Source organism: Podarcis tiliguerta (genome assembly GCF_965153285.1).
Source record: "Podarcis tiliguerta genome assembly, chromosome: 10".
In the NCBI taxonomy this organism is placed as follows: Eukaryota; Metazoa; Chordata; class Lepidosauria; order Squamata; family Lacertidae; genus Podarcis; species Podarcis tiliguerta.
This window is the reverse complement of record NC_139543.1, coordinates 56636314-56651504: the sequence shown is the minus strand read 5'-3', so window position 1 is coordinate 56651504 and position 15191 is coordinate 56636314. Positions and strand designations below refer to the sequence as shown.

General features: G+C 42.7%; 1 protein-coding gene across 9 annotated transcripts in view; it reads left to right on the top strand.

Annotated features, from left to right (window-relative positions):
* The window catches only part of DCP1B (decapping mRNA 1B), a 36478-nt gene extending 21576 nt beyond the window's left edge, over nucleotides 1–14902 (top strand). For all 9 annotated transcript variants that reach the window (XM_083402145.1, XM_083402147.1, XM_083402148.1 and 6 more), the window contains 4 exons: nucleotides 2320–2448; nucleotides 5080–5925; nucleotides 12519–12764; nucleotides 13511–14902. In XM_083402145.1, the coding sequence (XP_083258271.1) occupies nucleotides 2320–2448; nucleotides 5080–5925; nucleotides 12519–12764; nucleotides 13511–13591 (1302 nt within the window). In that variant the 3' untranslated portion in view covers nucleotides 13592–14902. The remainder of the gene's footprint in view (nucleotides 1–2319; nucleotides 2449–5079; nucleotides 5926–12518; nucleotides 12765–13510) is intronic.
* Nucleotides 14903–15191: the final 289 nt, after the last annotated feature.

Below are 15191 nucleotides of genomic sequence, written 5' to 3'. Positions count from 1 at the left end.
GAGGAGGTTTGTGGGCAAGATGTCATTGGTACACTGATGATACGTAGCTCCATTTCCCCATAACATCTGAATCAGGAGAGGCTGTGAAAGCTCTGAATCAGGTGTCTGAATGCAGTGGTGGGCTGATGAGGGCCAATGAACTGTGTTTGAATCTTGAGAAGGCAGAGTCTCTTTGGTTGGGTAGCTCCCATGTTCAGAAGATAGGCAAGTACTTGTTCCAGATAGGGTCACATTCCCTCCGAAGGAACAAAGAAAAACCCATTTTTATGCTTGGTATTTAATTGTTTTTCCCCCTTTTATTGTACAGTAGAAAAGATTGTGTAGAAGACTACACTCATACTGAAGTGGTTTCATTTTTTCTCTCTTTGTTAGAAAACATTTGTTTGAAGGATGAGTCAGTCAGTCCATGTCTGCTTCTTATTCCACCCCATCCCTCTATTTCTTTATCGTAATTGGTTGCTAAGAAAATAATCTATCATAGAGAATTTTATGTTCGGAAGCCCTTTGATACAGGAATAGCTGTCCTCTCAAAGCTGGAGATCATGTACATTAGGCTAAGCAAAGATGACACATTTTACAGTTTTATTTGCATCAAAAGCCACTGCACATCAGGACCACCACGCTTCTCAAAATAGCTGTTTTACATTTTATCATTTTGTGACTGAATTCCATGTGATGGAATCAGCTTTTGTATCCTTCATAGACCCTCTTTGCACTGCAGTTTGGGATAATCACTAAGCAAAGAAACATGAAGTCCATTACTGGTTTTCTCAATTGCTGTTTTACTGATTATTGCTGCTGCTGCTGCTTGTTTCAGTTGTGATAACTGCTTCTTATTTTTTTAACATTTGTATTATTATTTAGCTTGTGCTTTTTATCATTTCACATTCTCTAGTGATGTTTAGTAGAACAGCAAATGAAAGTATAAAGTATTTATAATTCAAATAAATAAATAGTATCCACCAGTCTAACCTGAAGCTAGATACACTCCCTTCCTTGCTGGTGTCAATGTCTTCCATCCGAAATCCTGTACAGCTGCTGCTAGTCAAGTGCACACAATTGTGAGCTAGATGGACCAATGGTCTAAAGCAGCTTCCAAAGAAAAGATAGTTATTCATACTAATAATGGTGCAGGCTCAGCAGCAGGCAATTAGTCCAGAAGTCATGATTCCAAGGTACATGTGGAAGGCAAGAGATGCAAAAGTGAACAGAAGCAACAGAGATGTCCTGTGGTTGTCACACCACTCGTGCCTAGCTTTTAAATACGAGGCGGGGTGAGATCACTCTCAATACACTCTCACCTCCTGATACTGCATTCAGATATGTGCTTAGCCTGGGCGGGTGTGTCTGATCCCACCTACAGAGGTGGTGCCTTCTGCTCTGCGACAAGACCCTTCTGACTCCATCTTCCCCACTGAGTCCTCCTGCTCAGACCCTCCCCCTGGCTGGTCAGGGTCCTTCTCACTCCCCAATGGGACTCTGCAGCAGGAGCAATGAAGAGAGCCAGCACATCTCTCCCCCACCACAGTGCTACATCTGGAGTCACAAGGAGGGGACCTCCATCTTCCATTCCTGGGCACCAACCTACAAGCCCCCCCCCCTCGTTCTTTCTTCTGATCCTCTACCGCCTGGGGTTGCCCAGCCATACCAGATCCTGATGGAACTGAGAAGTTTGCCACTGCCAGTTTAATTTCTTTTGTGGGCCAAGTGGTTGTTTTTAATTTGCCCAGTCTTCTGTAGTTGGTTTTTAACTATGTTTTATTCTGTTGAATTTTACTGGTGGGTATGATTCTGGGGGTCCCCCCCCCCTTTGCTATTCTACTATTTTATTATGTTACATTTCTTTTATTATGATTCTGAATATGTTTGATGTCTCAAGAGCCTTGTCAGGGACGAAAATCTACTGTTATATCAAATGTCATGTGCTATCTGGATAACCTGAAGCCACTGCTGTTTTTGTTTTGTTTTTCTAATGTTTTTTACCCTTTTAAATCTAAGTCTAGCCTTTAGTCTGCATGAAATATAGGTTAAGAGCAGAGTGAAGAGACGATTAGAATGGAAGACGATCTGTATAAAATCCCTCGTATGGATATTTCCTGCACTTATATTGCATGTGGCTCATGTTCCAAGAAAATCCAATTGTCTTTCCTTCAGGTACCCTTGATCCTCATGGACATTTGTCAATTTGTCAGTTCTGTTTTCTCTTCTCAAGTTTAACTGTACTGTATTCTTTTTTTCGCGGGGATGGAGAGATTGAAAATAAAAATTGCTTTCTATAAAAAGAATTAATGTAGCAATATTTTTGTTTGTGTGTTGCAGTGTAAAATGTGCTCAGAGCCAAAACAGATAACCAGTTCTTCTGCTATATATGACAACCCCAACTTGATCAAACCAATCCCAGTGAAGCCTAGCGAAACTCAGCACCAGTGTATTCCTCAACAAGTCCAGGTATGCTATTGTATTTACTTTCTTAACCCTAAGCTTCTTAGTTTAGAAGGCTTATGAGTCTGTGTTAGGAGCCTTTCTGTGCAATAAAAAAAGATTACCTTGCTGGGTGAAGCTCTGCCATCGCATCCAGTTTTGCTCTCAACCCAACCATGATCCACAATTTCATTACCCTGGTGTGGTGGTATGTATCTTTACCACAGGTAGTCACGCTGCTTTTCGGAACTCATTTTTTAAAAAGTCTGGATGAGGGCTCCAGCATATTTGGCTGTATGCATCAGTAGAGCACACAGCTTTCAGAAAACAATTACTACAAAATAAACGTTTTTAAAGCAAAGGTGTATTATTGGAATGGCTGAACAGAGAGGCGTGGGCAGCCCTTGGCCATGCTAGGCCAAATATTACCTCACCCCCTTTACAGGACTATTCATCCCCTAAAGAAAGGGGGAACATCAACAACTTTTGGGGACAGGTGAAATCTATTAATTTTGGGGTGAGGAATGGGCTTACTGTTAAAGTTTTTTCTTTCTTTTATAAATAAGAACAAAACTTTACCACCACTTCAGTCAGTAGCTTAGTTACCCTCAGCAGTCTGGTAGTATTCCATTTGAAATTTAGGACAGAAAGCCCATTGAGAATGAGGCTATGTAACATAATGCATATAATTCAGGGGCACTGGTGATTATGTTATATAACAATTTGTATTATAGCTTGTTTTTTTATTTGGATGTTGTTGTTCTTTCAGTGCCCCTGAAAAACATATTCATCTTATAAGACAACAAAATGCCCAATGCAGTTTAGTGAAGAACATCAAGCATTTCACTGGTTTATAAGGGCATTTTACCATTTAATAAAATTTTATTTTCTCTCCCCCCACCTTTGTGTTTGATGCTGATCTCTTTTCCCCCCCTTTCCTATTTTGAGAGGGACACCATTTCTGTTGCTGCTCTTAAAACTCCTTCAGTAGTGACCATCTATGATTTACAGACTTTGAATCCTAAGTATTAATAAGAGTACCTGTAGGCTTCTAGTGATTGCTTTTTCCCTGTGTTGGCGTTAGGAGTTATGCCTGCCTTTCATAGTACCCCTTTGATTCTTAAAACCTTTCAATTCTTCTTACAGTGGATGCAATTTGAATGGAGTTTTGTAATGCAATTCTGTTTACATTAGAATGAAATTTTATAGCCCATTGCAAAGTGTATGATATTCATGAACACTGGGCTGGGAGGACTAAGATACAGCTCATAATCACACATCATGTTCAAAGCTGACAGATCTGTGCTGTCCAATTTTATGCCCTTAATCAGGAAACAACACACAGCGCTGTTTGTGTGCAATATTTCAGAGATAGGGAGAAGGAAGACTGTGCTCCATCAGCAGGCCACCTCTTGCCTCTTGATTTGTAGGATTCTTTTAACAAATATCGGAAAAGTTTGATCTTGGTCTGATCCCTACCAAAGCACCTTACATTCTTAAACAAGGGTGTGTGCTCTTGATTACTGAGCCAGATCAGTTAACTGTTAAGAAATCCAGAGTATGAACTCTTTTGTTTAAATTTGATTTCTTACATTTATGTCCCATCTTTCTTCTGCCGTGGAACTCCATGCATTGTGCATATGGCTGCCAAGAGTCACCCATCTAAGCACTGAACAGACCCAGACCTGCTTAGCTTCAGTAAGGTGGTGACCTCATATATCTTCAGGCTGTACTCTAGGTATATTGCTTTGTGAAGCGAAGATGCAAAATTAGACCGAAATGATTCTAGCCATAGAAATAAAAAGTAAATTAAACAAAACTAAATTCAACCTGTTTCCTCCACCCACATAAAGATTCAAGAAAACTGTTGAAATGAAGCTTCATATACCAGGTGTGAGTTGTTAATAATAATTTAGTACGTACAGTCAGCAAACAGGTAGATAAGCTCTGCTATACAGTGGTACCTCGGTTTTCGAACGTAATCTGTTCTGGAAGACCGTTTGAGTTTTGAAAACCGAGGCACAAAGGGCAGTCTGCAAATTTAATAGAGAAAAATAACATATACACTCAGCAGAAGCCGTTTGACTTCCAAGGCGTGTTCGAAACCCAAACATTCATCAATGGAGACGTTTGGAAACCGAGGTGCCGCTGTACTGCGACCTTTTGTGCAGTGCTGTGTAATTTTACACCCTTTGCTACACTCAGATAAAGAATCATACAGTAAATAAAATAAATGGTAGTTTGCTAGCCAGTTCACTGGAGGTGAAGAGGTTCTGCTGCTGAGTGATGATGAAGGGAGGGAGGGAGAGACCCAACACTTACTGGAGCAAGCTGTGAGGCAGTGTCAGGAAAGTGTGGTGTGTGCTGAAGAAGCAGCATATAGGAGGAGCTGTCCCCTGTCCACCACTTCTCTCCTTATAACTGTCCTCACCAACCATCTTCCCACCAACTGGTTCCAAACTCATGCTTCTGCCACAAACAGAACGTCTGTGATCTTACCAATTGTTTGTAGAAAAGCCATTTGTTCAGCTTTCGGAGAACGTACAGTGGCATCTGCTGTTCTCTCTCTTCCTTTGATGCTGCTAGCCAAACCTTTATTTTGCCTTTATTTTTCTGAATTAAACTGGCTTTCTTTTCTCCTCCCCGCTCCCCCACCAGAAAATAGACCCTGAACCACAACACTTATCTCTCACAACGCTCTTTGGAAAGCAGGAAAAGTCTAACATATACCAAGATACCTCAGAGCAGTCACAAAAACTCCACCAAGAAAACTTTCCTCTGAGGCAAGGGGTGGTGCGCTCTCTGTCCTATGAGGAACCTGGAAGACACTCGCCCACAGCAGAGAAGCAGCTTTGCCCGGCCATTCAGAAACTGATGGTGCGTGGAGCAGAGCTTCACCCAGTCTCCGAACTCCCTGAGAACCGGATGTGTGAGAACGGCAGCGTCCCTTCGGTAGGGGAGGTTTTCACGGGACTCTTCCAGCCTGTGGCTTCTCATGGCATTCGGACATCTCATCCAGTCCAAGATGCCGCCAGCACACGCAGCCTGCTGCAGCAGCTCCAAAGCCAGTCAGGACAAATGACAAAAATGGAGCCCAGCAATGCAGGACCAGTGAGTTCTGCTGCATCAGTCTTCACCAGGGCTCCTGCTGTCTCCTCAGGAGCCCAGGTAAAGAATGCCACACAGCCTCATCTCATGTATTTCAATGGCTCTCTCCCAGGTCAGACTTTGGGGCCTCCAGCCCTTGGTAAAGAACAATCCAAGCTTCCCGGACAGTCCCTTCCTCTCTCTGGGAACCAATCTGGAAATTCTGGAGTAATTTCACCACAAGAGTTATTAAAGAAACTTCAGATAGTGCAACAGGAGCAGCAGTTGCATGTATCCAGTCGGCCAACCTTGGCAGCCAAGTTTCCCGTGGTTACTCAGAGCAGCACCACCCTAAAACCTCTGGATTCCTGGATGGACAAGGCTTCAAACACAGAAAAACAGCCTCCTCTTTTTCAGGTAAACCAGCAATAGATTTGATAGATCCTAGAGTCCGAGAACCTTGGATCAACAGGCTGCTTGTTCTTCTACTTTCAACATTCAAAAACCAAAAGTACACCTCTCAGTTCTAGCATTGGGGAACTGTAGGCTAGTTCATGGTCCATACTAGTGGTGTCCAAAGACTGCTCCTTAATTCATTTTAACAACCCTTTGGGCTTAGCTTGAGTTTTTTCAAGCATGTAGATTTGAAAAAAAACAAGTGTTTTTTGTGTGCAGCTTCCATTCACCAGCAAATGTCCCAACAAATCAAAAACCTTTTACGTTTGTGGGTGAACCTCATGTCAAGTCATCCCCAGATTCAAAAGTTCTTGAAGTGGGGCAGGCCTTTTCAAGGGGGGCAAGTGGACATTTTGTACCTGAATTTCCTCTGCATCGTTAGACCATAGCCAGTACAGTCGTACCTTGGTTTTTGAACAGCTTAGTTCTCGAACATTTTGGCTCCCAAACACCAAAAAGTGACTGTTCCAGTTTGCAACCTGTTTTTGGATGCCGAACGTCTAAGAAGGCTTCCGTGGCTTGATTGGCTGCAGGAGCTTCCTGCAGCTAATCAGAAGCCACACTTTGGTTTTTGAACGTTTTGGAAGTCGAACGGACTTCTGGAATGGATTCCATTTGACTTCCAAGGTACGACTGTAATGGCTTTCAGAGCTGTAATGAAGGATTGCTGGTCCACTCAGTTCCTTGGATGGCTTATTTGAGGCAGTGTGCTTTATATGCATGAAGGCAGAGGTATTGCTTGCTTTTGCCTCTGAGAACTTGTCTCTTATTGCAGGAACTGAAAGTTAACATCCAGCAAGTATTTGTGTGCACAGGAGCTCTGATAGGTATATGAAGATGCCATGTGCACAAGAGTTTCCCCATTCATTTCCAAAAGGAGTAGCTCTGCATGTGCATACCATTGCAAGCATGACACTGCTCCTGTGCATTTGTGAGAGTCCTGTGTGTTCACTGGAGATACTGAATATTGTTAGAGTCATTTCAGACATTGGCGAATAGGGTAATATATGGGGTAGAGTGTGAGCCTCATTCTTGGGATATGTGCTTACCACCATGTATAGGAAGTAACACATGAACTAGGTGCAAACTTGCAGGAATGGATAAATAATTCACTCAGTTTCTGAAATCTTTTCGCTTCCAAACTATAATGGAAGAAAAGCAGAAATTGGACAAATTGCACATAGATATTGGGTCACAGGTAATTTCCATCATTGCATCAATGCTACCTGGGACTCCACCCAACTGCATGCTAGCTATTTCTCCTTATGCCAACATTTGAGTGAAGCCTAATGGCAAAGGGTGGTAAGGAGGAATACAGCTGGGATGGGCAACTAGGCTAAAGATCCCTTGCCTGCACATCCACTGATACTACTGATCCCAAGTGAATCTAGGTTTTCATAGCTGTGTCCCTATGGAATATAGTTTTGCTTTTCCATTGACCTTCAGCACTTGATTTCTTGATTTGTTTATAAAGGGTTTTTCAGTTATACTAGCATATTTTGCTGTTGTCAAGCTGCATCCAAGAAAGGGCATTTTTAAATTATAATACAAATCACTCCCACCACTTCCAAAGTTAAATGATCCCTTTAATAATCCTTGGAAATCCCTCACTTGGGCAAATGGGATCTGTGCAGCTGTGGGGGCTTGGCTTTTGGCTGCTGCTTTTGTTGTGCAGTCTGCCATTTTCTCCAGCCTCTCCTCCATAGACTGCAGCCAAGCACACTATTAAATAAAACTGGAAATTGAGCTTATTGTTAGGCTCTATAATTTGAACTAATAGAAAGTGTGAAAGTGCAGGAGGTGTCAAAACAAGAAAAGTTGGAATTTGATGATTCATTGACCCTGTGTCTGAGGATGATGCTTATGACATTTGGACTAAAATGAAATGGAAAAACAACCATTTGGGATAGAATTTGATAATGGCTTCATGATGTGATACTTTAATCAGCTTGCTGATGTTATTCAGAATGTGGACAGCAAAGTCTATCCATAGGAAGATAATGTTTTATTGCACAGTATTGTGATGGAACTGAGAGATTGTCTGTGCATTGCAGGGGAGGTACTTTCTGGGCTGGGTTGCCCAGGGTTGGAAAACAGGTTTTATTTCCACCAATACAGTATCCCATAGTGCAGCTCTTAATGTTTTCTTACAGATGTAGATAGGGGCCATTCACTTACACAGGAGAAAATAAAGCAATATCCTCAGGAAACTACTTGGTGGAGGCTAAACCTGCCCCCAGTGACAGCAGTTTATTGGGGAAAGAAAGCACGTCTTGCCAACTGCAGCAAATTTAATTGGCTCTATAGTATAATGGGTATAACTAAGTTCTGAGCCTGTGGCTGTCTCCATAGGCCTTGCTCAGGTCTTTATTTTGTGGTTGTGTTAAGGGTTTGAGATTTAAAAACGGGTGTCAAACACAAATGGACCAGGAGTTCAGATTTCCCAGGGGCTCACATTTTCATTGAAAAGCCATCAGTTTTGATGGAGACAGCAGCAGGAACAGAGATTAATTTTTAAAATTACCCCGGACAGCCAATTTCATTATGCCATCCTTTCACAACATATGTCAGCAGATTTCTTCACCGGCATGAACTCTACCCCCAGTTGCTAGTTCTCTTGTCCCAGGCCTAAGTGCTCCCTTGAAGCTTGAAACCCACTGGTTTTTAAAGCTTTTTCCTGTGTGCCACTGCTTGCCAGCCATAACTTTTTCACATGCAAAGACAGCTTTCCTCAGCCACTAACCTAACTGCCAGCTTACATTGTGGTTGCCATGTTTCCTGGGTGCCATTTCTTAGGATGCCATTTTCCAGGTCTCCTTATATAGCTTATATGTTAGGTTTTGTCTCTTTGCCACATTCTACTATAGAACTATAAAAGTACAGAAGCTTTGTCAGGGTTCAAGCGCCCATAAAAAAGCTGCTTAATGAAGGCTACAGCTACAGTGGTAGAAAGGGCTGCTGCTGGTATGCTGAGCCAATAGCAAGCAAGCTCAAACTTCAGAGACATTTGGCCTAAAAGTTCTAAGTGAGGAAGTTCTTGCTCCAGACTTTGGCAGTATTACCTGTGTCTATTCTACAGAAATATTTAAGTTTGTAAAGACTTCCGGATGAGCATTGCTGCTAATCTGTACTATAGTGTATTGCTGCCAGCTGAAGACTTATTTGTCACCATAACTAAGGACAGACATTTCAGTCAAATAGTATTGGCGCAGTCACACATGCAGATGCTCAGGCAAAGCGAATCAAAGCAGAACCTGACAATAAACGCACCCAAAAGTCTGTTCCCTAGAATTGCTTTTTGGCATTTCATCTGCTCCCACTGTCTTTCAAGTGGACCAAGTTTTATAGGGTCTGCTGGGTGCAGCTTGCCACCTAGACAACATCTTGAATATTGGTGGTGGGACTGAACAAATGTGCATTTAAAGGCCTCGCCATAAGTTCCTTCAGTAACTGGAATCTGCAGTTTGTACTTCCTCAGCAGTGGACTCGACATATTATTGGTCTCATTTCGATTTGGCTTGTGATGCATCTCCATCTGGCTTCAAAGCTGTAATCTGCAGTATAAGGTTCAGTGGAGGGGAAATACTTGTTACGAAAGCAATTAGGAAAAGCAGAACACAGTGGTACTTGAATCAACTCAAAGAAAACGCAAGCTTGATCAAGTCTAAGCTGCTCAAAGAGCATACCTTAGGCAGTCCGTTTCAACTATGCACAGAGAAAATGATTTTTCACAAAAAAAAGTTGTGAAAAAAACCAGTTTAGAGTCAGACAGCAGGACTATGGTTTGGACCCAAAGAACCATTGGAGTTTTGTCTGTGCACTGGGGCTTTCCTCCCTTTTCTTGTTGCAGCCACTTATGCCCAGTGACTCCTGTGGGTCAGGGAAGTCAAACAACACCTCCACTTGTGGGGAAAAAGAGTGCTTTCCATGCAGACAAGGGGTCCTTTTAATCAAAACCTATGGCTGTATTCAAATGTGACCTTCCCAATTACCAATAAATATGGTTTGTTGGAATAGAAATAAGGATGGGCTGAAGCACACCGTCTTCCTATCATGCCCAGCTGCAGATATTTCCTTAGTTGTAAGAATATAAGAAAAGCCCTATTTGGTCCAGCATCCTGTTCCTCACAGTGGTCAATGTGGGAAGCACATCACAGATTTGAGCCTGGTCTACAAGGAGTACTTAAACCACATTTTCCTGTGTCAGACATCATAGGAAAGCCCATTTAACAAACAAGGAGGTCTCCTTTGCTGGGGAAGGCTGTCTAATTTTTTGGGGAACAGGAACATTACATCTGCATCTGGGTTATGTTTGTATGCTATTTCCACTTTCTTTAAAATTATTACCTGCCTCCAGCCCAAGTTGTTATAATAAAGTGTTTCATTCCATGTCTGTTAGTCTCTTCAAGCATAATTAATGCCTAGGCCTTGAAGGAATTCCCTAAAAATAACATTCTGAAATATCTGCCTTGGGGCAGAGAAGAGAGGCTTATCCAGCTATTTAAGCTGCATACAAGTATTACCGTATTTTTCGTCCCATAGGACGCTTCTAGTTTTTTTGGGGGGAAATAAAGGGGGGGGGGAATTTCCTTTATTTCCCCCCCAAAACCAGGTTGGGGAAACCAAACCAGGTCGGGGAACAGCGGTATGGTGGTGCTCCGCCTCCCCATTGTCCCCCGAGCTTGTGGGGCTCGCTTCTCCCCAGCGCCAGCCTCCAAACTAGGTCGGGGAACAGGGGGATGACGGCGCTGCGCCTCCCTGATGTCCCCCGAGCTTGTGGGGCTGGCGCTGGGGAGAACTCCCGTAGGGCTCCCCACGCTGCGGATGTCTGCCCGAAGCAGGGGGCGCTCTGCTTCAAGGCGCCCTGCGCGCTGGGCGGCAGGCTGCTCTCCGCAGCGTAGGGAGCCCTGCGGGAACTCCCGTGGGCTCCCCAGGCTTGCTGATAGCTTCCTGAAGCCTGGAGAGCGAGAGGGGTTGGTGCGCACCGACCCCTCTCGCTCTCCAAGCTTCTGCGAAAGCCTGTATTCGCCCATAGGACGCACACAGATTTCCCCTTCATTTTTGGAGGGGGGAAAGTGTGCCCTATAGGGTGACAAATACGGTACTTTCCTTTAAAAGCATGGCCATTGTCAACAGAAGCCTGCAAATCTGCTATACACGTGTGTGGGATTAGACTCCGCCTTAGAGACGGAAGCCTTAGACCTTGCTGACCATGGTAATGTGGAGCAAAATGCAATCTGCTCTTCAAAACAGGCTGCTTGTTCATAATGTATGGGGCTGCCAAAATGTATAACTACAGGTGATATATAGCTCTCCCAACCATTAGATAAAATGAATTAATGGTTTCCAATTAATCACCCTGCTTAGCAAAGACGAGATTCAGCAACTGGATCGTCAGTGTACCGTCTCTTCCTGTCTGCCAGCATCTATTTAATTTAGCTTTAACGTTGGAATCTTGAACTCAAGCAACTGAAGGCATTAGTGCAGCAGCCTTTCACCGATTTGTAGCGCAGGCCCTGCTTAAATCCTCACTTGGCTTTACATGAGCAGATAATGTCTTGTATAAACAGATAAAAACCTCATGGAATCATTAGAAGAGAAACATCAGGGTAGGGAGGGTGAAGCTGGGTCCAAATGTTAATTAAAAGGCTGGTGCCATGCTGTTTTTATTGTAATTATTGGTATGCTTTAAACAGATTTTTTATATGTTTATAGTTTTAATTCTATCAATGTTTCATTGTGTTTTGATGATTGAATTTTCTGTTTTGTGCAGTTCTTGTTTTTAACTGTAAGCTGCCTTGAATACCATCGGGGGGGGGGGGGAGACAGAGTATGTGTATACAAATAAATAAGGGGTCTTTTTTTCAGGCAGAACCTGACAAGCCTCCTGACTTAAAGGGCTGCCCTCCACCCAAAGAATTAGTTGGCCAATTTCAGATCTGCATGGGAAATTTTGCCACATACATACATACATACCCCAAGCATAGCTTTTTGGCCATTTAGGGCTGGCAGGTCATACCACTGCTGCGACAACAGAAGCCACAACTGGCATAATTTTTCTGTCAGGCTGCAGCAACAACCCAGTTCTGACACATGGGTCTGCAACACTGAATCTATTTTGGCCCTTCTGGTTGAGAAACTGTTCAGGCTTTTCTGAATTCTAGCTGCCCACCCTCTTACATCTAACCTATGTCTGAATGATTCGGTCTCCAGGAAGCAGCCTTTCTCCATTCGGGTGGTTTCTTTGGCTCTGGGTCCATTCCCTTGGCGCCATCTCACTATCTTCACAATGGCTATCCAGGTTCTCTGGACTGCAAGAGCCACCTCAACTCTATGCTTGGTGGCACATCAAATTGGAAATGACCCTATCACCCTCAACCCAGGAATATTTTTCTGCCTTGCTAGGATGACTGCCAGCTCCAGCAGGGTTGAGTTCACCTTCCAGAAAGGCAGTAAGCTGCTTGCCAGATAGTTTTTTAATGCCACCTCAGATTCCTTTGTATAGCTGTGGTTGACGTGTAATTGAATGTGATGTCCTTGTGTGTGATGAGCAGGTCATCTCACCGCAGCGAATTCCTGCTACTGTAGCTCCTTCACTACTGATGTCCCCGATGGTGTTCAGTCAGTCTGCCCCAGCACCGCCAAAGCCAAGTGAAGGTGGATGGCTGCCCGTCGTGAACCAAGAAGCTGTTTCTAGTTCCACTAACAACCTGTCTGTGCAGAACCCAGAAGCAGCTGTTACAAACAGCAGCTCACTGACAAAGCTACAACTGCAGGAAACATTACTACATCTGATCCAGGTAAAGCATCCATTACATTTCTCATCTGTCCTTGTCCTCTCTTAAAAACTATTTGCATCTGTCACACTAGAAGATGAGAGCGAGCGGAGAGTTGGAATGAATTGTCACCAGTAAGCATACAGCATTTTTGTGTAGATAATCCTCAACTGACTGTTTTGTTTTGTTTTGTTTTGTTACACAGGTTACTTCTCCATTTTGCTAAGTTGGCTGATGGTCCAGTTTGGTTATAATGAAAGTAAGACTTACCATATTGTAAGTCTACAATTAGGTACCTGTGTGCCCTGGAAAAAAATAGCCCCCGGTTTGCAGCTGTCTTATCAGTAGCTAGAGCCCAGACCATTGACAGCAGCTTTAGTTTCTCACAAGGTCTGAAACATGTTAGATGCAACAAATCTTCCTATGCACTGCAGTCAATTGGGAGTTGCTGACCTGTGCCCAAATGTTGTTCATTCTGACAGCCAGCAGTGGGGATCCTGCTTAGAGCTACCGCTGACTGTAGAAGTAGTTTTATCCTGCCTTTGCTCCAAGTTGCTTAGAACAACATTTTAGCCTCAGCAAAAACCCAGGAGAATAATTAGGATGACAGTGGGTGGCATGCTCAAGACCGCTCAGTGGGCTTCATAGGATCTAAATTTGCATTTCTCAGTGCATTAATGAACACAATGGTTAAAAAAATGTAGAGTTTTAATTTCTCTGTGGTTTTAAAATTCATATTATTAACAAAGTATATGCCTTTCCCCCTTCAGAATGACGACAACTTCCTAAACATCATCTATGACGCGTACCTTGTCAGCGTGAGAAAAGCAGCACTGAAAAAACCCATGTGAAACTTCGTTTTTTAAAAAATTAAAATGTATCTCATATCCTGAACTTGACTTTTTAAAATAACTGTCAAACAAAACAAGGGGTTTTGGGCTTTCTGCATAGCTTTAAATGATGCTCCCTGGCAAGTCTGTGCTCTGCTGAGGAAAGAGTGGGTGGGAACGGATAGTGCCTTCCAGAGGGTAGGGTGATGTCACAGTATGACAACAGACTTAAGATACCTTTATAGTGTTTTTCTTATGTAGGCTGGATACCAGCATGTATAAAGATTTATATTTTCTCTTCAATAATACATCTGTTTTTTGTGTTTTTTAAAAGAAGAATATTAGAGATTAGTTGCCTAGGTACTTTGCTGGAATCATTAGTTACCATAGGTGGAAGTTACTACTCTACATTGTTTACAAAGGATGGTACTTGCTGGCGGCCACCAGGTGGCAGGCTTGGACTATAGTAGAAAACTTTGAAGCTATTGTGAAAGCTGTGGCTAGGGAAAGCAGATAGCTTTTCAAAGAGCTAAAAATAACATTGTGGTCATCATTGCCAGTGATTTGGACATCCATCCCTCTACTATCTCTGTTCACACAATCTGTATGTTGGTTTTTTGTTTTGTTTTTAAACCTGTTTGATGGCAAAGAAGTGAATGCGTATGCCGTGGACATCCATACCACCTCCAGTTCTACTGACCACCCCCCCCCAAAAGAAAAACCACAACAGAGGCTGTCATTATCCTTTGGAAGGAATGTTACTTGCCCACAGGAGGCTGGTTTCTCATGTTACAATTTCCCCCTAAATGCCAGAGTTGTGTGAAAAAGATAACGTGGGAAGGGTCTGCATCCAAGAGTCAGCCGCTGCAAAGCGACTTGTCTATGCCAAGAATTTGATTGGATTCTTCATACCATTTCCTTTCTTGTTCTCTGCAACACACCCCAAGTTCTCTGCATGCAGACTACTATGTAGGAAAGAGGCGGTTTTCCTCTTTTAAAAAAACAAAAAACAAAACCTCATTTTGTAAGCAAATATTTTTCTATTTTGTGACCAGAACATTCATAGCAAGGAGTAGATGATTACATTATAACTCTTTATAGAGTCTTTTCTTTCTAGCTGTTTTTCCCCTTTGATGTAGATATAGGCCTTCATTAGACTGTGATAACTTCTGTGTGCTTTTCTCCGGGATGACTGCGTTACTTTTAAGCATTTTGTTAAAACTAGCAATGTGAATGAATGAATAGTTTCATTTCCACTGTGTTGTTCAATCAGAAGATGGACAGTAGTTTCAATTACCCATTTGTAAAGAAAATAAAATGTATTTACACAGATTATGTGTTGGATTCATCTTATTATCACAGAGGCTAAAAGATTCTGGAATTGAAAACCTTACGGTTTTATGGTTTTTAAGTTTGAATCTAACTTTCCTCAAAAATGCGTTAGATTTTAAGTACAGCACAATGCACAAGATGTTCCGTAATTTAGTGCAAGGCACTAGAATTGCATGAAAAGGTGAGGTGAAGTGTGGCCTTTTTAGTTTAGATCTGTCAGATAGGATTATGCACCTGCTTTTGTCATGTAAGACCATTGGCATCACAACAGGCTTCAGGCATAAGGGGC